The 24551-nt window shown below is 45.8% G+C and overlaps 2 protein-coding genes across 5 annotated transcripts; both read right to left on the bottom strand.

Annotated features, from left to right (window-relative positions):
• Positions 1-44: 44 nt before the first annotated feature.
• Positions 45-14485, bottom strand: HDHD2 (haloacid dehalogenase like hydrolase domain containing 2). 4 transcript variants are annotated; one of them, XM_035100594.2, is made up of 7 exons: positions 13956-14485; positions 10487-10595; positions 8180-8388; positions 5259-5343; positions 4462-4678; positions 4296-4359; positions 45-3317 (listed from the first exon to the last, which is right to left on the bottom strand). In XM_035100594.2, exons 2-7 carry the CDS (start codon positions 10585-10587, stop codon positions 3214-3216), a joined length of 780 nt encoding a protein of 259 aa, XP_034956485.1. In that variant the 5' UTR covers positions 10588-10595; positions 13956-14485; the 3' UTR covers positions 45-3213. The 4 variants fall into 4 exon arrangements, with proteins under 4 accessions (XP_034956485.1, XP_034956479.1, XP_034956482.1 ...); XM_035100588.2 differs by having other exon boundaries at positions 13720-14484; XM_035100591.2 differs by lacking the exon at positions 13956-14485 and adding an exon at positions 13514-13706.
• A 3519-nt stretch (positions 14486-18004) lies between these two features.
• IER3IP1 (immediate early response 3 interacting protein 1) lies at positions 18005-22952 on the bottom strand. Its single transcript, XM_035100596.2, has 3 exons — positions 22749-22952; positions 18942-19043; positions 18005-18187 (listed from the first exon to the last, which is right to left on the bottom strand). Exons 1-3 carry the CDS (start codon positions 22837-22839, stop codon positions 18132-18134), a joined length of 249 nt encoding a protein of 82 aa, XP_034956487.1. The 5' UTR covers positions 22840-22952; the 3' UTR covers positions 18005-18131.
• Positions 22953-24551: the final 1599 nt, after the last annotated feature.

Below are 24551 nucleotides of genomic sequence, written 5' to 3'. Positions count from 1 at the left end.
CACCTCTGGTTACGAACTCATCTGTTCCGGAGGTCCTTTCGTAACCGGAAACCACTCGTAACATGAGGCGTGCTTTCGCTAATGGCGCCTCCCGCTGCTGCTGCGCCGCCGGAGCGCAACTTCTGCTCGCATCCCAGGGCAAAGTTCGCAACAAGGGGCATCTACTTCCGGGTTAGCGGAGTGTGTAACCCGAAGCATTCGTAAGGGGGGGCGGTACCACTGTACATCACGATGTCTGAAATAAGGATGGAGGTATGTAGAGGCATCGGCTGGCTACACGGTTTCCCCCATGTTGCTTTTTTGCTGGCGCCTGCTCTTGTGATTCATGGCCCCCGGCATGAAGCAGGGGAGAGCTGAACCAGCAGAGTCAACAGGGGCTGCAAGAATCGAGAAAAGCATTGGCTAGCTTCAGTTTTTCCCACATTGCGATTTCTGTATAGCACACACACACATACGATTCATGATATTTTGCCAGGTCAAAAATTATGAAACCAATCTCACAATATGGACTTCAAATCAGTTTTGGATGATATATCACCTGGCCCTAATGATAACAGTTCCCCCATCCCTTAGAGCTTGGTGGACCTTTCAGAAACTATACATGATGCACTGCTTTCCATTTAGTGTTTCCCTTGTCTGGTCTGTTCACTGGTTGTTTGTGTTTTTTTGTATGATTTTTCAAGTGGTTATTAGTTTGTATTACTTCAAAATGGTGGTGGTGATGATGATGAATAAGGAATGTATGTTACCTTGAGCCCTGGAAAGATGGCTAATAAGTGCTTTAACAATAGGTCAGTTAAATAAACGTCCACAAGTAACTTTAGCTAGGTTAGGGCTACTAAAGTTTATCAAGGAACACAGGGGGGAGGCGGGATGGTCAGAAAAATGCAGGAGAAACTTGGTCAGGAAGCAGACCATGAGGAAAGGGATAAGCACATGTCTTCACAAGTGCACACACTTGTAACACTGCTTCTGCTGTTGAATCTGGAGCTCCCCACAGCCATGTTAAAGGGAAGAACCAAAACAAAAGGTAGTCACTCCACTTGTTTTCTACATCTAATCTGTTTTGGCCCTTAGGCTGGGAAGGTCAGTGCCGGAATTGCCGACATGCTGCATTTCACACCACCTGACTCTCCTTGTCCCAGAATAAAGCACTCTTATGTTTCTGGGGATGAGTCTGTGTTGTAATAATAATAATAGTAAATAATAATAGTACAGTTGCAGTCCTGTGCACTGTTAATCAGAAGTAAGCTCCATGGAACTTAAGACTAACTTCTGGGTAAATGTGCGTAAGATTGGCATGCACATCCTACGGCAAACAGTGAGAGTTGTCAGTTCTAACTAGTTAATTTCAACGGAATTTGGGTTGTAGTCCTAACCCTACTTGCCTGTGTGCAAGTCTCACTGAATTCAACAGGACAGACTACCGAGTATATGGAGTTAGGATTGCACTGCTAGCCATTGGATTTGGGCCAGTGTTTTATATAAAAAAAATTGAGCAATTGTTTTAGGTTTTGCTGTTACCATATTTATAGCCCACTTTTTGTCTAGAGGAACTCAGTCTCATCAGGGCAGCATTTTCCATTTAAGAAACAACAATTAGAGTTGGATCCTGCCAGAGTGAAGGAGAGATTTACACATGTGCTTAATGCTGCAGCTTGAAATCAGCCGCAATGAAGCAGCACTTAACTTTGCCTAAACGGTTGCATTTTGTTGTGTCTTTTGTTATATGAATCTCTGATCAGCGTTCCTAATCATGTTTCCACTCAGCTACGGTCTCCGTTACAGTCCTGGTGTGTTTTCCATCCAAAAGAGAGTGTAGCTGTAGCTCATTAAGAAAACTGCTCTTTCAGTAAAGCCACAGCTACAATTACAGTCTAATAATTTAACACTCAGGAGCACCATAAAGTAAACAAAAAGGGCTTCATTCTTAGTTTTGCAAATGGTCCAGAGAAGCCATTTACTGCCATTACAAAAGTTAGCTCATTTTGGTGCCTTTAACATGTGCGGGAAGGATAGGACTTGCTTCAAATTGCAATTTCATTTTACAGCTGTACTAGCAAAACCCCATAAAAAGGGGGGGAATTTGTCCCCATGGTTTCCCTAGGATTTTCCCTCTCTGTAAGGAAATGGGTGGGGGACTCCACCAACCCAATGAAACCTTGCAATTGTCAAATTAATAGGCCCCCATTGAAGTCTAACATCAGAAATTCATGGTCTATAGAAGCCATTATGGACCAGATCTCTGTTTCCAAGCCATTCCTGTTAATAACCCCACCTAATTAAAACATCTGTAAAGCTCTGGTAGTTCTAATTTGTGCATAAAAATTGAAAAACAACCCTGGCCACTATTAATGGGCTGGCAGAAGTTCAGCCACGAATATGATTATGAATGGTAGGAGTGCTTTAAATTAAGAATCGCTAATTAAGATGCAGCCTGGCTGTATTTAATTGGATCAGGAGGAGGAAAGTGGCTAGCCATGGTAAGTAACCTAAACAAAATCCCTTGATATTTTGCAATTTAGACTTCCAGTAAATGATAGCTCGTGGTACCGTTTACCATGTCGCTTTAAAAACACGCAAAAAAAAGTTACCATGAAGTGGTTTAAATGTGGTTGGTTGGGATTTATCAAAAACTTTGTTTAGGTGAACAGCAAACCTTGGCTGCTTTTGAACTGGCAAACATGCAAACTCAGTTATTGACCAGCACTGTGCTGTTGACACACACACCACTCAGAGCTCAGGAACAACACCTGAGGAGTATTCCCCTGTTCATGGCATCAGTGCGGGAAGGAGGGTGGAAGGGAAGAGAGAGGCCAGTGCACTCATGCCTCACTGTTTTTTAACAAGGCTTGGGCTTAGCGTTTATCTCCTTTTCCGTTCAAATGTCATGTCGCAGGAATAACTGAGCTATGCATTCTGCAAAAGTGCAGAAGGTGCCACGCTAGACAGCAGACAAGGGGGGAGGGGGACATCTATCTAAGCTCTCCCTGCCGTGAAAAGAACAAGAAAACTGGCGTGCCAGGCAGGGTGAAGGCTAGGCTACGACTCTTCTCTGTGGTAGGCTGATTCCTATGCACAGGAAGCTACCCTTCTGGGGAGAGCATTCAAATGTGATCCTCCCCGCTTGGTGCCGTCCACCAAGAGCTCCCCCAAGCAAGTCTGCTTGGGCTCTGCTGAGGATGCCGCCGGATGTAACTCTTGCAGGCGTCTTTATAGGAGATGCTGGAGGATGTGGTCTACAGCATGGGGAAAGCTCTCGCAAGTTAAGTACGGAGGAGGAGTAATTTTGCCTTCGTCCCTCTCTCGGTATTTCCCTGTAACAAAAGCAGAGAGAAAACGCTTCATCTCAACACCTGGTTCACGTTGGCAAAACACATTAATGACATCTACGCATTATAACCGTTCCCAACTATGCCCACTCGACCTCTTTGCTCCGCAGAACTGGTGGTGTTACAGGTGCCACGATACTTGCTCTGCGCTTGTAAGGAATCCATCTTTCCTTGTGGCAGCACACACTTTGGAACTCCTTGACTATTGAAATCAGGCAGGCCCCTTTTTTCCAGCACCTTCTAAAAACAGTTTAGACAAGCCTACCCCAGATATGTAGAATGTTGCCATATGTCTTAATCTGGTTTTTAGCTTAATTGTAGATTTTAATTATTTGTTTGAGTGTTTTAAATGCTTATTTTAACTTTTTTGAAAAAGAAAAAATCAAACCAGTTTGAGGTGTCCGGTGGTATATAAATCTTGTGAAATAAATAAGTAGCCCATGACATGGATATTAACAGTCAATGACAGGATAACCTATGACATGCTTAAAGGTAAAGGGACCCCTGACCATTAGGTCCAGTCGTGACCGACTCTGGGGTTGCGCGCTCATCTCGCATTATTGGCCGAGGGAGTCGGCGTATAGCTTCCAGGTCATGTGGCCAGCATGACAAAGCCGCTTCTGGCAAACCAGAGCAGCACATGGAAACACTGTTTACCTTCCCGCTGTAGCGGTTCCTATTTATCTACTTGCATGTTGACGTGCTTTCGAACTGCTAGGTTGGCAGGAGCTGGGACCAAGCAACGGGAGCTCACCCCGTCATAGGGATTCGAACCGCTGACCTTCTGATCAGCAAGCCCTAGGCTCTGTGGTTTAACCCACAGCGCCACCTGCAGCACCTACCAAATATGAGTTACTACATCTCCCCATTTAAAACGTTTACCTTTCCGCAATAGGCTAGTTCCTGCACACACATGCACCCCACTAGCGATACAAGCAAGAGGCATGGCGAGATGGTGCTTACCCGTCTTAACCAGTATTCCCAGCATCCCAGCGTTCTGGGCACCTCCCACGTCATCCCTGCAGTCCTGCCAAGGCAGAGGGGAACAAAAGCGTTAGGCCTGCTTGGTTCCCGGACACTCCGTAAGAGGCTCCATCTTTAAGGTGGGTTAACACGCTCAGGCACTCACGTCGCCAATCATGATGGCTTCCTCTGGCGTGCAGCCGGTACCACGCAAGGCTTCCAGGAAGAACGTCCGCTCGGGCTTCCCCACCACGGTGGCTTCCACGTCGGCTGCATATTCCAGCCCCGTGACGAAAGGTCCAGGGCCGAGAGCGAGGCCGTCTTTCCTCTTGTAATACCTGGCTTTGTGTATAGCTATGAGGGGAGCGCCATCGAGGATCAGTCTTGAGAAAGGAAGATGTGGGAGGAAAATAAGAACATAAGTGGAGCCTCCTGGATCAGCCACCTAGTCCAGCAGACCCACCAGTTCTCACATTGGCCAACGGGATGCCCTGTTATTTGAGAAGGGCAGGGAAAGTTCTTGCTACCTGGTTTGAGAGAGCACTTGGCAAAGTCCTCTCTGGCCGGGCCTCTTCTCTTTATATTATTTATTAGCAAAAATGCGCCGGGAGGGTGTGTTGACTGGGGAAAGCCCTAAGGGCCTGGTGGAGAGGTTCTAAGCCTCAGGTTTCCCCATCACTGCCATAACAGATAGCAAAGTCCTTCCCTACTTGGAAGGACAATAGTGTGACTCATTGTGCTCTGAAAGCCCCTGGAGGCGAAGGAATTCCACCTGATACCACCAAGCTCTGTTGCCCTCCCAGTAATAAAAAGAACCCTTGGGACAGTATCACCATAAAGTTATCTGGAGGTGTGCTTTATGACCGGTAGAAACTGAGCTTGTGCCAAATGTTAATTGCCTGGTGGGGGCTAAAGGAAGTCGTTTCCTACAAAGAAACTCACTGTCGCGTCATTCCGACTTACCGAAATGCTTTGTTCATCATTTGGTAATTGAAGTGGTCGGGAGCAAGCCCTATCACCACAGCATTGGGCTCGTTTGTATCAATCCCTGGAAAAAAAGAGGACAGCCAAACGGCTCACCTAAAATTGTCTTACTGATAGAACTGCCTTGCCGTGAAATCTTCGGGTGGCAGAAGAGAAAGGGACCCAGGACCACTGTACTGATTCTGCTGAACTTTTCTGCTAGAACTTTTCGCCACCGCTGTCCCTGAACTTTTCCCACTGAAGTTGGGCATTATAAGAACTTTGCAGCTTTAAGAACTGGTTGCCTGAGCTCCCTCCTCCCTCCTCCTCCCTCTTTTGTGTCATGTGTTGTTGTTTGCAGACCTGAGGGCAGGGGCTGTTATGGATCCACGAGCCTCTTTAGCTGAAGAGCAGAGGAACAATGCCTTCAATGGACAAGCATTAGCTGTTCAAACTGGGAATGGGGAACATGAGTGGAATCCAACCAACTTGTTCCATCAGCACGAGGGTTTCTATTTGCAAAATGAAACGCCCCCACCTCTAGCTGCACACCTCTTAAATCTGTTTTTTTTTTTTGTGGGGGCTGCCCCAATCCTCTGGAGCAGGTGCGGGGAGAGTGCAGGACACATAAAAGGGGAGTAGAGGGAAAGTTCTATTGCACAAGCTAATGGAAGGAGGGCATCGGTTGCTGTTCAGTTGGCCCCACAATGCCCTCTCCAATATTATTACAAAACAAAAACGCAGAAACTGAAAAACAAGCTGGTGTGGATTTCGCTTGCAACTTTCTCTGGGAGCATCTGGGTCCATTAACCAAAGAATGGATTACACTCATCCATCTGCGAGCAATCTTATATGAAGATTATCCAAGAATAATTCCATAGTAGTTACTAACAGGAGCTTAAACATCTTTCAGCGTACTTAAACTACTGAAAACCGGAGTGTAAAAAACAAAACAAAAAACTAGATATGGAGGGAAGAACAAGGCAGAAGACCCGCAGAAGTCTGCAGAAGACCTGACCGAAAGCACAGAGGGGAAGGACTTTTGGGGGGGTTGGGCAAGGGCCACATCCCACCTTGGCCAGCTTTCTGGGGGCCGCCTTTTGGTGGTAGGCAGGGCCAATGCAAGAGGAAGTGTACCCAAGCTGTGCTCTGAGACACACTCATGTTCTCCCCAGGAATGAGTCTGGGAGGGGAATCATGTAAGCATTTTGTAAGCCTAATTGCCAGGGTGGGGATGCGATCTTTGTGAATATTGCAGCTGGGCAGGATTAACACTTCCCTCCTTAGCCGCCTCCATCCCCCTGTGCAGCAAATTAAGCTTGCAGTAGGAGATGGCCCTTTAACTGGCACCCAAAGGATGAATGGGGTCACAGGGGGAGGAGCTATGAGCCTATCTGCCAAGACAGGAGCCACAGCTGAAAGCAGATGCATAGGAAACCCCACCAATCTGGAACTTCAGATGGAGTCGAGCTATTGCATTGCCAAACTATGAAGCCCAAATTAAGCTTTAGACAGGCAGCAAAAAGCAGGAGGAGAAAAAGAAGAAGAAACCCTCAATTAAGCTTTAAATAAAGCAAACAAACAATATAAGCCATCTTGTCATGGACATAGAGGGTTTATGGGTCGTATGGATTTTACTGAACGATGCAAACGGTCCATTAAGCGATCAGAATATAGTATACGTGTTTTCTGTGCTCTGCTTTAATTAAAGTCTGCAGTATAGAAAGCTAATTCTGCTCGAGTCTTGTAATGGTCTGCTGCAATTCCTAAAGCGACTGTGCATCTCTCGCAGGACACACAGCAGACTCTCCCAGTGAAACAAGGGCTTCTCTGGGCAAGTCCTCGGGGAATGTCATGGATTGGCTGGATGCAGAGGAGGCACCAGCCGGGGAACCCCCGGGGAAGAAGGCTCAGAGCCTGGGGTGTGGTGGTGGAACAGCGATGGGTGGTCAGAGGGAGAAGACTGGGAGGAGGTGGTGGCAGAAGCTGAAGAAGTGACAGTAGGGGGTCAGAAAACTTTTTCAGCAGGGGGCTGGTCCACTGTCCCCCAGACCTTGTGGGGGGCCGAACTATATTTTGAAAAAAAGAATGAATTCCTATGCCCCACAAATAACCCAGAGATGCATTTTAAATAAAATAACACATTCTACTCATGTAAAAACACACTGATTGCTGGACTGTCCGCGGGCCAGATTGAGAAGGTGATTGAGCCGGATCTGGCCCCCGGGCCTTAGTCTGCCTACCCATGAGTGACAGGGTTTAGTGAGCGGGAAAGAGGCTGTGGCAGACAGCAGTTCAGAATCAGAGGCAGGAGCAAAGGCAGGAGAGGAGGGGCCCAAGAGGCAGATAGGCAGGCTGCTGAAGACATCAGGAGGGTCTCCCCCTCCTGATGCAACTAGCTCCCTTCCCCCTGGTCTCCTAGAACCCGCAGAGAAATAAAACGGGCATTGCCGAGGGTGGTTGTGCGCAGACACAGCCTGAGACAATGTGGGAAAGACCCTGGAGAGGAGGAGTCCTAGTGGGAAGGCAGGGACCTTCAGTCCTCACATTGGTATCATCAATATGAGGCCTCCTAGAAAGGGTTGCTGAAACCACTAGGCCTGAGCCCTGGTTTGTTTCCTTGAATAAAGAGCTAAGTTCACTGGCCTCGGTGAATAGATCCTACTGTTCACGTATCAAGAGATGAGGGAAGTTATTCAGTCCGAGGGCCGCATTTCATTCTGGGGAACATTTCGGGGGCCACATGCCAGGTGTGGGCAGGGCCAGAGACAAATGTGGGCGGAGCAACAAATGTATAAACTTTACCTTTATCCAGGAGGATCACACCATACAGTGTTAAGGGTGCTGAGCTCACAGAGCCACGGTACCCAGGACCCTTAGCAAACTAGAGTTCCCAGCAAATTGGCGCCAGGACACTATACCTTTGAAATCGTGCAGTGCGTTGTCTTCGACAAGCAGCAGGGGCCTGACTTGCTTCTGCTCCAAGAGATTTCTGGCTGCCGTCAGAGATGTGAAGATCTCGTCTTCCTTGATGTCGAACTCGAGTTCCCTCAGCCTCTCCAGCAAATCTCGCTTGCACTCCTTTGTCGTATTGGTCACGAACCGGATGGAAACCGGAGCACTGCGCAGCCTTGACCCGTGAAAAAACAGGGTAAGCAGTTTAGGACGCTGTCATTTTCGGAAACCACAGCAAAACATGTTTTTGTTCTCGCGTTCATGGAATAGCTTCATCAGAAAATAACATGAGCACATTATCACAAGCAGGGCTGCCTAAGAAGATTACTCCTGGATATTTGGAGTTTAACAGAAAGAGAAATCCCACCTATGGCTTTTGATCACTCAAAGTTGAATCCAACGTCCAATGTCATATTGGTTTCACACATATGACATTCCGATGTAAGGTGCATGCCAGGGGCTGGCAGGACACTGCAGAGTGTGAACCAGGAAAAGTGAGGGCTGGATTCTGGTTCGGGAGAGAGGGGCAGTGGTTTACGGGGAATTTTGCCAGCCAGGAAGCAAGAGTCGGAGGCTGTAAGATGGGGCGCAAGATGGGTAGGAAGAAAAGGAAGAAGAGGCAGGTCAGGGTGGGTGCTTCCCCACCCTCTCCTGCACCACTGGGCCCCAGAACCAGGAAGGGACTGAAAAGGGAAGAGCAGAGGCAGCTTCCATGCAGAGGCATAGTCTCCAGAGTGCATGCATGCAGCCCTTCGGGGGAAGCCACATGAACTGGTGGTGGAGGAGTGGTCCCCTGCTGTTGCAACTGTTCTATAGGGTGCAGCCCTGGGGATAGCCGCCTAGACACAAGACTGGAGCTGTAGAAACGACTGTGTGGTGTAGTGGTTAAGAGGGGTGGACTCTGAACCGAGTTCGCTTCCCCGCTCCTCCACATGCAGCTGCTGGGTGACCTTGGGCTAGTCACACTTCTCTGAAGTCTCTCAGCCTCACTCACCTCACAGAGTGTTTGATGTGGGGGAGGAAGGGAAAGGAGATTGTTAGCCGCTTTGAGACTCCTTAGGGTAGTGAAATAAGCCCTAAGTGCTCACTGGAAGGACAGATCCTAAAGCTTAGGCTCCAATACTTTGGAGAAGAGAAGAGAAGACTCCCTGGAATCGTCGGAAATGACTAAATGACTAAACAACAACAAGGGTAGTGATAAAGCGGGATATCAAATCCAAACTCTTCTTCTTTGACAATAAAGAGTTAACTCTCTGCCATGTGCACTCCTTTGGCTTGGAAGCGCCCTTGACGATGCTCTTGGCAAAAAACGGTTCCCTTCTATGCAACTCTTAAAGGCACAGGAGCCTACTCATAAGAACGTAAGACAAGCCTGCTGGATCAGGCCAATAGCCCATCTAGCCCAGCCTCCTGTTTTCACAGTGGCCCTGTGGGAAGCCCACAAGCATGGCATGAGCACAGTAATGCTCTCCGCACTTGTGAATCCCAGCGGCTGGTATTCAGAGGCTATGCTCTGCCACCACACAGATGGCGCAAAGAATGCTTCTGAATACCTAGAAACCACAGGAGGGAAGACTGCTCTTGTGTTCGAATCCTGCTTGAAAGTTTTCCCACAGGCATCTGGTTGGCCACTCTGAGAAAAGGAGGCTGGACTAGATGGGCCATTGGCCTGATTCTTACGGTCTGAAAGCCACCAACAGCCTTTATCCTCCACATATGGATTCTTACCATAGCTGCCAAGTCTCCCGTATTCTCCGGGAAACCCCGGTTTTTCTAGCTGTTCTCAGCTGAAAAAAACAGGTTTTTTTTGTTTCCCCCCGGTTTATTCTGGCGTGGCGGCCATTTTGGAACTGGGCGGAGCATGCTCAGAAGCGACTTTTGATGCAGCTCTGCCCAGTTCTAAAATGGCTGCAGTGCAACTTCTGGCGCGGTGGCCATTTTGGAACTGGGCAAAGCAGCATCAAAAGTTGCTTCTGAGCATGCTCCGCCCAGTTCCAAAATGGCCGCAGCGCTACTTCCGGTCTTCTACTTCCGGTCCGGTCCCTTATTTCTCCCACAGCAACTTGGTAGGTATGATTCTTACGGGTCTGCTGTGTTAAGCGCCAAGAGCCAAATTGTGTCATCTTGGACCTGACCCTGTGCATGGATGGGGCACATCAACACCCTTGCCTGCAAGACCTTTTCCTTGCCCAATAAGCAGCCTTTGTGAAAACGGCCTTTTTACACATGTTCGTTTTCTGTTCTTTTAGGGGTGCCTGGAAGCGATAACTTGCCTTTTAAGAGCTTCCTGGGCCCCTGGAACAGCCGAGTCTTCAATATGAAGCGTTCCACTGAGATCCACCAGGACTGCCTTTAGCGCACGCCGGGCCGCCATCCTTCACACTGGCAGGAGAGGGAAGGAAGATTAAACAACCAAAGAGTTAGATAACAATGGACAATTAAAAAGCCACTCTGTTATCTGCTCCATTTGTGCCAAGCCTAGTAATGCTTAGAGAGCATTACCCAGCATGTTCAATGAGCCCCTTTGGGCAGGGAAGTAAGAGGCAACATTAAAAATATATATACATAATTGATAGAACAAGCATTCTCTCCCATTCGCTGCACACAGAAACCACCTTTTTTCAACTTTTAAATTCCACCAGCATACTCGCACCGGAGAGAAATGGCACGTCCAGCTTAAGATTTAAAAGTACAGGCTATCTTATCTCAAGTCTTTTGAGTTTTTATATTTTCACCTGCTGCATGGAACAGAGGTGTCGTGCCAACTGCAGCAGCATGACACAATTAAAAAGCAATCAGGCACATGCTTCCCCCCCCCCTTTCATTGGAATACTTTTGCAAAGCATTCCAAGCCGAATATTGTTGTTTTCGTAGGTGGAGCGTCAGGTGCACAGATGGGGAAGGGAGAGCCACGCAACACGACAGGACCAGCAATAGGGCCCAAGAGTCCAATCTGAACACAGCAGGTGTTGGACAGAAGGCTGTCCGTATCTTGCTTCAGGGAATGCAAAGTGCCCATATTAGAAACTGTCCCAAAAGCACAGGAAATTTGGGGGTGGGGGTGGGAAATGCCTTTTATCTGTGCAACTGAGCGCCTGTTTTTCATAGGTGCATAATGCCCAATGTGGGTGTTTTAGAACGGAAGCAGAGACTGCTGGATCAGGCCAATGGCCCATCCAGTCCAGCATCCTGTTCCCACAGTGGCCAACCCAATGCTTCTGGGAAACCAGCAAGCAGAACGTAAGCACAAGAGCCCGCTCCCCTCCTGTGGATTGCAGTGGCTGGTATTCAGCAGCATTGCTTCCTCCAGATGTGGAGGCAGAGCACAGCCATCATGGCTAGCAGCCATTGGTAGACTTCTCCTCCTCAAGGAACCACTGCCACATAGCAAAACCTACAATATAATGATTCAACCCATCCCTTGGGCCTGCCGGCTATTTCTTAATCTCAGGCTTGTGGGTTCGAGCCATACATCGAGCAAAAGATTCCTGCATTGCTGGGGGTTAGACTAGATCAGGCATAGGCAAACTCTGGCCCTCCAGATGTTTGGGACTACAATTCCCATCATCCCTAGCTAACAGGACCAGTGGTCAGGGATGATGGGAATTGTAGTCCCAAATATCTGGAGGGCCGGAGTTTGCCTATGCCTGGACTAGATGAACCTTGTGTTCCCCTGCCTATTCTCTATTGATCCGGACACTTCTAACAAGATCGTAAGCGCATTTTGCATGGTGGTTCCTGAGACGAAGGAGCAGGCTGGCATCAATGTCTGGATACAACCATTTTGAATCACACCCATTTTTCAGTTTCTTGCAAATTCCTAAGCTGCAGTATGTGTGAAGCTGCTAGTCATTTATGCACATTTATAGCCTACCCTAAACATGTGACTCCAGGAGCTCAACACAAGAAGTAAACTATGTGTAACATACTCATTACTGGGCCAAAATTTAAACTGAATCAACAGCAGTCAGAAATGGCAACGACAACGCACTGGGGAGGTGGGGGGGAGATTCTGACCTTGTCCTCCACTCGCGAAGGCCTCTGGGAAAAGGGTACAACTCGGAAGGGAGGTCATTCCACAACGTGGGGGCCATCATAGAGAAGGACCGCCACCCAGCAAACTAGGCAGGATCCTGATGGTGAAAAAGGAGCTGAGAATCGTAGGGTGCTCTGCTACGTGATGGAAATGATCAGACGCTCTAACCCAATACAAGCTGTCGATAATGTCACCTCTAGGAAAAATAAATCTTTGGCTTCCTCCTACAGCTGCATGCAGGGCAGCGCTATTAGAACGATGAAACAGCTCTTTAGGGCAAATGACAGAACGGTTCCTCTAATCACATGGGAATCAATGAGGCTCCTCTCGTATTACATTATATTACACTTTTGTTCCGTCCTTCCTTCCAAGAGTAAGTGCAGATGGTGGTGTCTTATCCTCACACCAAGGTCACCTAGAAAGCTTTATGGCCAACACCCTAACCACTACACCAGACTGCCCCCCCCTTCTCAACAGCCAAAAGGAACAAACTTTGGGATTTCTTTTCCCAGAGTGCAAACTCCATGACCAGCACGGACTAGCCTTCGGGAATTTTAAACATTTATCAGCACTTTCCTATCGAGCAGTTTTGAGATCATCAGCTGCCATTGCAGGCTTTTATCTAATCGTAAAAGAAGGAGCACTTCTCTTTCCCAGAGATAAAGCCAGCCACTAAAAGGTGCTTCAAGGTACATACCTGCAGAGCCTGCTTTTTATCACCTGCAAAATAACTCTTTTTATCGAAGAAATAAAAACTTATCTGCAGGTGGACCAAGGTTACGCATCAGCTGTAAAAAGAGGCTGATTAAGTTCAAGGATTATACATAAAATCACAGAATTGTAGATTCTGCAATGCAGGAATCTCAACTAAGGCATCCATGACAGATGTCCACCCAGCCTCTGCTTAAAAACATCCACCTTCTGAGGAAACTCATTGCACTGTCAAGCAGCTGCCAGAATAAATTAGTATTTCTTTTTAGTGTCATTGTTTTTTCATGGGAATAAGGTCAGAGGTTTCAGCCTTGCAAATGTCATACTTCAGAATCCGCTCCTTGTTGCACAAGTGTCTCGCCAACCCACAACCGTGATAAAGTCAAGGCTGTGAGTGATTGGCTGCACCCCAACACCACCCACCCACATACACAAAATAGCCCAAACTCTGCAGTGAAACAACCTACGTTTTGCACCAGGCTCTCTGTAGCAAATAAGGGAAAGTGGTGTGCCATTGGCATCCTTAGCAACTGACAGAGGCAATCATACGCACCCATGCAGAGAAAAAGCAGAAAATGCCCCACTCCCAGCATAGCTTGGAAGGAGGAGCCAGAACAGCGACTCTTCCAGAGGTACAGTAGGCAGCCTCCTCTCACAAAGCTGCTCTTGGCTCACAAGTGACTTTAATTCAAGGTGATTTAGGGCATTATTGTCCACCACCAGCTCACCCCCACCTTCAGGAAAAAAAGCGCTCCTCACCTGGCGTGCCTCACACCCACGTGTCAAGGTGAGGAAATCAGAGAAAAAAGAGGGGAGTTTACCAACGTTTTAACGTCCCCCTCCCTCTCTCATGAGATGGACCTGTCCTTCCAGCTAGGAGGACCGCATCGCGGGTTGGTCCATTGCCAGCCGAGAGGGTGAGTTTCTATCTCCCCCCTTTTGCTGCACAGTTGGTGCCGCCCTCGCCCTTAGTCGCCACGGGAATTGGGCCGTACCATGGCGGCAAACGGGGAGGGGGGTTCACAACTCCCTCCGTGTTCGAATGATCTGACGCTAGAGCGATGCGGCACAGCCGCAAGAGGTGGAGAAGGGCGGGGCTCGGAAAGCGGAAGATCTCTCTGCGTAAGGACCCAAGCAGGCCCCGGCAGGCGACTAAAACGAACGCCTGTGGGACTTTGTTTCGTTTCAGTTCCGCACCTCCCCAACATATTTTGCTGAAAAACACAGTTAATGTCTCCCCACTAGACGCTCCCGCTTTTAACATTTCGGTCAGATTTTGACATTAGCAAACAGGCACTCCAATAGTCACCGTTTGCCTTTTTTTTGCGGTGTCTTGCAAGTGGATGGGACAGAGCCAGTCTGCTGAAACTGGCTTAATGTAATGAACGTGGGACGGAGACTCAAGCATGTCAGAATGCACTGGATCGGGGCGGCGGAAGATAAAGGACCAAGCAGCAAATGAGGATGAAGGCTATAGCCACCTTTCTAGTGCAGTAGAAAATGCGTTCGTTGAACTTCTGCCCGTCTTTGTGGCAATCCAAATTTCCCGAAGGGGAAAGTGGGATGCTGCACTTTTAACACTCGCAGAGACACTAGCCAAAATATCTAAAAGGTACAGAAAGCTGTACTCTCTTGTGCTGTACAGTATTGGATCACCGTAACACCCAGGAGCAGTTTGCCTTAGGCAGTACAAGAGAAGTGGGAATTAAGGTTCACCTGTTGAACTTCTGCTTACCATTCAGCTGCTAAACGCACAGCACTGTGTGGAAACAAAATAAAAAAATTCCTTCCAGTAGCACCTTAAAGACCAACTAAGTTTTTTTATTTTGGTATGAGCTTTCATGTGCATGCACACTTCTTCAGATACTTCTTCAGCACTGTGTGGGTGCGTGGAGCAAATGCCAGTGCCCAAAGCTTTATTGCAGAGAGCAAATGTGAGTGGCTTTCAAAGTTTACCTCCTCCCTATCTTGCTTCCTCCCCCAAACAGTATTTCCAAAAGCTGCATACTTGCAAGCAAGAGATTGCTTCTCACAAACTAAACTTTTTATTTATTTCTGAAAAAGTACCATGGTCCAAGATCTATACTCAATACAAGGATTCTTTAGCAAAGGAGGCAGGTCCCCCTAAGAAGCTCCTATTGTTGTAATATGGATAAATATTAAATGAAGGGTGCACAAGATTGAGTCCATACACCTCAACTATCACTATTGGTTATTTTAGTAATAGGGATGCACATCTTGTTTTTATCCTCGTGGCATGCTATTCATCAGTAGAAAGGTTGCCATCAGTATTGTCTTACAATGTTATTTTGGCATGTATTTGAGCAGTTATGAGCTGTTATCGGGCTACCGTATTTCCAAGTGTGTAAAGCTGGACTAGGATTCCCATCCCAGCTTTGTTTCAGAGCTCCACCCATTTTTAGCCCCAGCCACCCACTTTCAGTCCCTGATGGAAAGAGGTTATCCACACCTGGTCTTGTAAGATTGCTGACATAGACCTATTTAAGAGGAAATTTGATGATTTGTGCAGCAGAAATAGGTCTTTCTTATGGAACCGTCTCTCCCGGTATGCCCCGTGGATAAATAGTAACACCTTAGAGGTCCCGGAAATAAGATTAGCCTCAACTAGAACCAGGGCCTTCTCAACACTGGCCCCGACCTGTTGGAATGCTCTGTCTCCTGAGACCAGGGCCCTGCGGGACCTGATTTCTTTTCGCAGGGCCTGTAAGACAGAGTTGTTCTGCCTGGCATTTAGCCTGGAGCCAACCTGATCCCTTCCTCCATTTTCCCTTTTTCCCTTTCGTATGAGGCTGCATTTTTAATTTTAATGTATTTAGTCTTGTTGAGTTGTATTTTAACTAGTTGTTTTATATTTGGTGTTAGCCGCTCTGAGCCCGGCCTTGGCTGGGGACAGCGGGGTATAAATAAAAAATTAGTTATTTATTTATTATTTCTCATGTCCTGCCATCTTCCATAAGGGAGAATTGTTTCTGACTGCCATCTGCCTTCAACTTTCCCCAATGTGGAAAGCTGTGCCATTTATATCGCCATTTCATTTTTCAGACTTTCTATGGTCTTCCAAAGCAGCTCACATCACAAAAAGAGAAAGGGGAGTAGAGGGAAGATAGACAACAGCTCATATTCCATGCTTACAATATTGGAAAAATAATATCAAATAGTTAAAATGGGGGGAACGGGACATTATGGTTGTAATCCAGCCAAAGTTGAACACTTATGTCCCATTAATTTCAGGGGCAGATATTTTTATGATTTCAACCCTCCCATTTAAATAAATGAATTTCAATGTGCTTTAACTTTGGCTTGATCATGCCCTCAAAGAATCTGCAGCTCTGAAACTAACTTAAGATGTGGTAGAATTTGTTTTTCCATATTGTTAAGCTTACTGATTTGCATGAATCTGTTGTTGTTGTTTAGTCGTTTAGTCGTGTCCGACTCTTCGTGACCCCATGGACCATAGCACGCCAGGCACTCCTGTCTTCCACTGCCTCCTGCAGTTTGGTCAAACTCATGTTCGTAGCTTCGAGAACACTGTCCAACCATCTCGTCCTCTGTCGTCCCCTTCTCCTAGTACCCTCAATCTTTCCCAACATCAGGGTATTTTCCAAGGATTCTTCTCTTCTCATGAGGTGGCCAAAGTATTGGAGCCTCAGCTTCACGATCTGTCCCAAAGTATTGGAGCCTCAGCTTCACGATCGTTAAGCTTATTGATTTGCATGAATCTACCATTGATAATTGTATGTAGTTCTGCTTCCCCAGGACCAAACAATCCCTTTCCTCCTACGCATTGTACTAATTCAGGACAGTTACTTCCTTCAGCAACAACCTTCACTGCATCTTTCAAATGGACAAGAGCTGGTGGAATCCCATCATACATACTGCAACTAATGGGATAACACTCAGATTTCAGGAAATGTATCTGTAACAATGAATGGACATATTCCCTATTGGCGTAAATACCAATTGTCAGTTGGGTTTTAAGGTCACCAGGGCTATTTTTGTGTAAGCATGCAGAGGATTGCTAAAAGCGCTCAGATGATGAAAAGAAGAAATTATTTCATTTTGCTCACGTTTCCCTTGCTTGCCTGCCTCCCACCCTCCAATGTAGATGATCTGATCACAGTCCCATTTTCTCTTGGATTACAGTATCTTCCAATTAAAAGAGAGACAAAACAAAAACCTGATAGAGTCTTAAATATATGAACCAGGAAAATAGTGCATTTTACTGGGCACATTTCTATGGTCTGAATTTTAAGTAATATCTGCTTTGAACAGATTTTAATCTCAAACACCCACTGAAGAGGATTTCTGTTTACATTTCTTTTTCTAAAAAAGAGGAAGTGTGGCCACATCTTTTTTCAAAAAGAGGTTCTTTCCCCCAATATTTAAAAATTCTTTCACCAAAACAGATTACACACAGTATCCACAATTATTTACAATGAAAATCTTTGGAAAGGATAAAGATCCACTGTAAAACATACTAATAAACTGTACTTGCTGAATAAAGTTTTACATGTTTCCATTTCTAGGTCTTATTCTTCTAAGTTTGGCTATACAGCAGTTGCAACATGTCATCAGATTTCAAACTGTTAGTTAAGCTTAAAATGCCACTGCTGTGTAAAGATATAAATCATATACTACTGATCAACTATCAAAGTCTATTTAAAAACCTCTAATATGTGCCAATAACAACATTTCCATTTCTGTGACATTCATATAATCCATGGGCCATATTTGACCTAGTGGTCTGCAAAGTCTACATCATTCAGTTCTTCAGAAACTGAAAGATCAACTTAAAACACAAACACATCTCAAGTACACCGTTGGAAAAATAAGCCCTGAGCAACAGAGGAGTTAAGAAACAGAATCTTTAAGTACTTACTACAATATGTTACAATGTGTACTGTAAACATTTGATACTATTAAATGAAAAAATCTGTTTCTGGTTCAGGATGCGTACAGCACAACTGCAGTGATTCCAATCCTCTGGTGTTATGAAGTGGGCTGAATATTAAGGAATACAATAAATAGAAATGGTGTCTTTATTGAAACAGATGTGTTGCTTCCAAAGCAAAGCCAAATTGAATCCTAATGAATAAACTGGTCTGCAGTCTGTTAGAGATACTGGGAAGGTTGATTTGAAGACACCAACTTCAACCAAACAACAAGAGCAGCACAATTGTAATGGTGTTCACTCCAATTAATGGCACTGCAAAGAAAAACAGAAAGGGTATTACAGTTTCTCAACTAACGACAAACATAATATTGCATTAAGCGGAGAATAAACTTCAAGAACAAGGACATTCAAGATCATTTTCTGCATGCAAGCGTACAAAACAACAATTTTAGCAATGCATTTTATAAAGCAGGAGTGGAAACCTTTTTGGCTCCACAGGCGAGATCTAGATTCTCTCAGGCCGAATTTGCTTAAAGGAAAAAGCACTTTAATTTGGGATGCCCCTGCACTCCCATTTCAGCTCAAAAAGGTGTGGCAGTGAAGGCAGGGGGTTGCGGTCAGAGAGTCTCACATGCTTCAGGGAAACTACAGCACTGAGTAGATGGGTTAGGGGAGGCAGGATCAGAAAGAAGCAATGATGCTCATAAGATTGACAGGACACAGGGACAGCAGAGTAGAGAGACATTGGTGTTGCCACCACATTAGTTTCACATGGTTATAACTTATAAGGTTAGTGAATAAGTTAACAGCCTGATTCTATTAGTCTGCTAGGCAGGATTAAATGTGAAGGTCTTTATCCTGGTTAGTGCAACACCATTTGTCCTGGTGTTGCACCAGTGCAACCAAACAGGAAGGTGCACAGATGTAGCAACTCAGGACAATTTAAATTAGCCATCAGTGTGTAAAAGCCACAGTAATACTAGGTATCTGGGGTATGGAACACAGTAAAACAAATCCACTCACAACAACATATTGCTTAAAAATAGCATTATTTTGTCCACCTTACCTCTCATAACTGTTCGTACAGATCGAATAAGGTTCATTAACTGTCCTTTAATTCCTGGCTCTTCTCCAAATCCTCCAATTCCCTGGTCTGTTCCCCAGCCAACTATAATTCCGAAATTTTATTTTTGTTAAGTAAACAAGCAAATACATAATCTAAATTATCAGTCATATCAACCAAAAATGTATTTTACAAATGGAAGCATTTTAAGCCCAAATATGGATAAAACGCAGGCTTCTAACCTTTGTTTCAATGCCAGAAACCCCATTTGAAATTATAATTCAAACTGGATACATATTCTAGCGGGGATTTTAACTGCAGTTTGATTTTATAGCTTTGATCATTTTTTTTTCTTTTTTGTGTTGTATTTCTTGTATACCGCTTTGGAGACTACCCTGTTTCTCATATTTTAAGACATACCCATAAAATAAGCCATAGCAGGATTTTTAAGCATTCAAGGAATATAAGACATACCCCGAAAATAAGACATAGTGATAGGTACAGCAGCAATGCCGGCCGCGGCAGGAGGAGAAGGAAAAAAATAAGACATCCCTTGAAAATAAGCCATAGTGTGTTTTTTTGAGGAAAAAATAAATATAAGACATGTCTTATAATATGAGAAACACGGTATTGTAGTTAAGTGGTGTTTAAATAAATAAATGAAATAAATTTAATGCATCATGAGAGAAGCAAAACCACCAGAGACCAGAATTTCAGAAAACTATGATTGTCTAGTATTTCCACCACTGATTAGACCCAAGAAGCCCAGCTAAAATATATGAAGCAAAACCTTCAAAGCACTTCATCTTTGTGTACTGCCCCCACAATGATTTGGTCAAAGTTTGCCCTATGGTATTTTGTTCCAATGCCTCTCCTTACTGCTTCACTGCCACAATTAACGAGATTACAAGGACCACTGATCTAGACTAGCAATCACAATTAGATTTCATCTGAGCAACCACAAACCCACATGAAGATGATCTGAAACTAGAATGAGTGAGTTGACAAGCGATTCAAACAACTGTAAGGCAGGGCAGGAAATAGCCAAAAAGATCTTGTAAGGAGAGGGTAATAAAAGTTGTAATTAAACTTTATGTGAAAAGTTCTGTATCGTTCCACTTCAGCCACCTTTATCATTAACTAAAAAAAGCTCCAGCCTACACTGGCTCATTTGGTACAGATGGCATTTCATACCCCTTTTTTTATATATAAAAAAACCAAACAAACACACCACCATCACTTTTCTGCTTTACTTTTACATTAACCTTTGACTGGGAGGCTAGAACCATTTCTTGACAACTACAGTATAGTGTGAGGTGAACTATAGTACTGCAGCTCTACTATCAAATTGCTTACTGAGGGCAACTGTGTTGCACCCAGGGCAATACTGACAACCCACATCTGCTCCTACAGCACAGACAGCTGCAACTGTAGCAACTCTGGTGCCAAAGCATAATACAGTCTGGATAGAGCAGGGTTTCCCAAACTTGGGTCTCCAGCTGTTTTTGGACTACAATTCCCATCACCCCTGACCACTGGGCCTGCTAGCTAGCGATGATGAGAGCTGTAGTCCCCAAGTTTGGGAAACACTGGGATAGAATCATAGAATTGGAAGAGACCACGAGGGCCATCCAGTCCAACCCCCTGCCAAACAGGAAACACCATCAAAGCATTCTTGACATATGGCTGTCAAGCCTCTGCTTAAAGACCTCCAAAGAAGGAAACTCCACCACACTCCTTGGTAGCAAATTCCACTGCCGAACAGTTCTTACTATCAGGAAGTTCTTCCTAATGTTTAGGTGGAATCTTCTTTCTTGAAGTTTTAATCCATTGCTCCGTGCCCGCTTCTCTGGAGCAACAGTAAGCAATCCTTCTCATTCCTCCATATGACATCCTTTCATATATTTGAACATGGCTATCATATCACCCCTTAACCTTCTCTTCTCCAGGCTAAACATACCCAGCTCCCTAAGCCGTTCCTCATAAGGCATCGTTTCCAGGCCTTTGACCATTTTGGTTGCCCTCTTCTGGACACATTCCAGCTTGTCAGTATCCTTCTTGAACTGTGGTGCCCAGAACTGGACACAGTACTCCAGGTGAGGTCTGACCAGAGCAGAATACAGTGGTACTATTACTTCCCTAGATCTAGATGCTATACTCCTATTGATGCAGCCAAGAATTGCATTGGCTTTTTTAGCTGCTGCATCACACTGCTGACTCATGTCAAGTCTGTGGTCTACCAAGACTCCTAGATCCTTTTCACGTGTACTGCTCTCAAGCCAGGTGTCACCCATCCTGTATTTGTGCTTTTCATTTTTTTTGCCCAAGTGTAGTACCTTACATTTCTCCCTGTTAAAATTCATTTTGTTTGCTTTGGCCCAGTTGTCTAATCTGTTAAGGTCATTTTGAAGTGTGATCCTGTCCTCTGGGGTATTAGCCACCCCTCCCAATTTGGTGTCATCTGCAAACTTGCTCAGGATGCCCTCAAGCCCATCATCCAAGTCATTGATAAAGATGTTGAATAAGATTGGGCCCAAGACAGAACCCTGTGGCACCCCACTAGTCACTACTCTCCAGGATGAGGAGGAGCCATTGATGAGCACCCTTTGGGTTCGGTCAGTCAGCCAGTTACAAATCCACTGAATGGCAGCATTGTCTAGCCCGCATTTTACCAGCTTCTTTACAAGAATATCATGGGGCACCTTGTAAAAGGCCTTGCTGAAATCAAGATAGGCTACATCCACAGCGTTCCCTTCATCTAACAGGCTTGTAATTTTGTCAAAAAATGAGATCAGATTAGTCTGACATGACTTATTTTTCAGAAAAATTTTTTAAGAAACTTATTTTTCACAGTTTCTTTCTAGGTGCTCACAGACTGTTTGCTTGATGATCTGCTCTAGAATCTTTCCTGGTATTGATGTCAGGCTTACTGGGCGGTAATTGTTTGGGTCCTCTCTTTTCCCTTTTTTGAAAATAGGATAGGGAGGGGAGAAGATTCCCCTCTCCCCAATGACTATTAATGTTATGTTAGTTGTGATACAATAAATAAATAAATAAAATGCCTTACACAAAAAGTTGAATATATATATATATATATATATATATATAACCTGTCAGGCAGGCAACATTTGAACAAGAAGTATTATTTACAAATTTCTCCAGATGGCGCCTGCATGTAATGCCCACAAATGGATGCTTTAGCTGAGATTCCTGCATTGTAGGAGATTGCAAGATATGACCCTTGGGATCCTTTCCAACTTTGCAATTCTACGAATCGTAGAAGGAACCCCCGAGGGTCATCTAGTCCAACCCCCTGCAATGTAGGAAACTTAACATGTGCCCTCCCTCGATCCACTTTTAAAACCGATACCAGTCCCTGCTCAGCTTTACAGATGCGCTAGAAGTCTCTTTTATTGCTGCCCCAGTAGGAGAACAATAATAGTAATATTAATAGTAATAACAATGCTACTCGCAGGTTTCTCTGTCTTTGGGGCATTTGGCCAGGCCCCGTGAAGCCAGAATGATGGGTAGGAGGGCTCACTGCCCTGATCCATCAGAGCTCTTCTTATGCCTCCTGGGTCCTAGCCCTGCGCTCTAACCACTACCCCACACTGCCTCTCCCTACGAATGACTCGGCGCTGATCCTTATAATTAACGTTATGGCGACGTCTTAAGGATGCCACGTGGCCCCAGAAACCCCACCTACGGCCCAGGCCCTCCGCCTTCCTCCCCACAAACTGAGGATGAGGATGAGGCCAGGACCCCTCCCCCCTCCCTTACGAAGCCGGCCCCGAGGCCTGGCCGACTCACTCCTGCGGAGGAAGCGCTCCTCATGCAGCACCGCGATGGCGTTGACGAAGAGCAGCGCGGCCTGCAGCAGCGAGTACAGCGTGAACGCCATCGCTGCCGCCGACGCGGCCGGGCGAAGCTCCTTCCTTTCCTTCCTTCTTTTACCTCAGGACCAGGAGGAGATGGAGCAGCAGCGCGAGCGCCGCCGTCCAAGCGCATGCGCGAGACGTGGCGCTGGACGTATAAAGAACTCTGAGCGAGGTGAAAGAACTACAGCTCCCGTCGTCCCTCTCTCATTGGCCTATGCGGGCTGGCGCTGATGGGAGACGGAGTCCCACGGCCAAAGAGGGACAACCGCCCCGAAGTGACGTCAGAGGAGGCGAGGTCTCGTGGTTAGGTTGCTCCTCGCGGAAGAGTCGAAGGGAAGGGTTTGGTTTTCTTTTCCCGCCTTTTCCTCGCCCCTCCCCTTTCCTGAGGGGGCGGGGCCAGGAAAGGGGAGGAGGCTCTATAAGGGGGAGGAGTCGTCGCTTCAGGACCCGGGGAGCGCATTCACACGTGCACACGCGTCTGTTGAGGGGACTGGTGGTTATCGTTAATAAGCCGCCTCGCGCTTGCTGTGAGGCGGGGTGGGGACATGTTAAGCCCAAGAATAAAGGCTATTACTATTTCATTACAGTTCTTATAAAATGAGCTTGAGATGATGGGACGCTTTTACAGTTACAAAAACACAAAAATACATCACAAGCAAAACAATAATAAAACATACACTTTTAAATAAATTAATACTCCACAAGTGCTGGGCTGTGTCCTGTAACATCGCCTTTATTGCTAGTTTTTTTTTAGTACCCTTATATTAGATGTAATTATGATTTATGTGGAAATGGCTTAATTTGGCTGTGTACTTTTCGATGATTTATTTATTGCTTACGATTGCTGTTACGTTGGTAATTATGTATTTATTTTTAAGGTCGTGAGCGTTAAAAACTCGGGTCCCCTCCCATATCAGCCACGAGTGAACCATACTCTCACCTCACCTGCTTTTGAGGGTTTTCTGAGATGAGAGATACAGTATGGTTCACTCGTGGCTGAACTGGGACCCGAGTTTTAATCCTAGTCATCTTCTTTTATGACCGGTTGATTGTGCATTCATCCTGATCTGTTTGTGGCAAGGTTAGATGATGTTTGTCAAAGCAAGTGCTACCCCCACACTTTCACTTTTAATTTTCTTGTCACTTTCCTAATTGCCTGATATTTCAGAGAACTAGGCTTGTTGCACAAGAGCTTCCAGATCAGCTTTAATTGTTCCAACTTTAGTTTGCTGGCATGTGATTCAATCCCACTCAAAAAGAGCCACGGTCTTGGAAGCACCCACAGTGAACTTTGGTCCAGCAGTATCAGGCTAATTTATATCACAAGATTATTGTGAAGATAAACCGGGGGGGGGGGGGGAGAGAACCATATCTTATTTGGCGATCACTTGTAGCCGGGTAAGATTGTCTTCCTTGAACACGGTCTTAACAGTGAGTCTGTAAGTCACTGTGGAGGCCAATTCTGGATCCGCACGTCCTTCCACAGTGGGGACATAGGTTTCCGGGCGGGAGTTGATCACGGTGTGGATTTGCCAAGCGTACCTTCCTCTTCCTTTCGTCCCGAGTTTGAGCATCTTCAAAGCGCGTCTTCAAAGAGCATCTTGGAGCGCTCTCAGGCCAGTGTTTCCCAGTTGTCGGTATTTATATTACATTTTAAAAGATTTTCCTTGAGAGAGTCTTTAAATCTCTTTTGTTGACCACCAGCATTACGCTTTCCATTTTAAAGTTCGGAATA

Source organism: Zootoca vivipara, chromosome 11, assembly GCF_963506605.1.
Source record: "Zootoca vivipara chromosome 11, rZooViv1.1, whole genome shotgun sequence".
Taxonomy (NCBI): Eukaryota; Metazoa; Chordata; class Lepidosauria; order Squamata; family Lacertidae; genus Zootoca; species Zootoca vivipara.
This window is presented reverse-complemented; position numbering and strand designations above follow the sequence as displayed.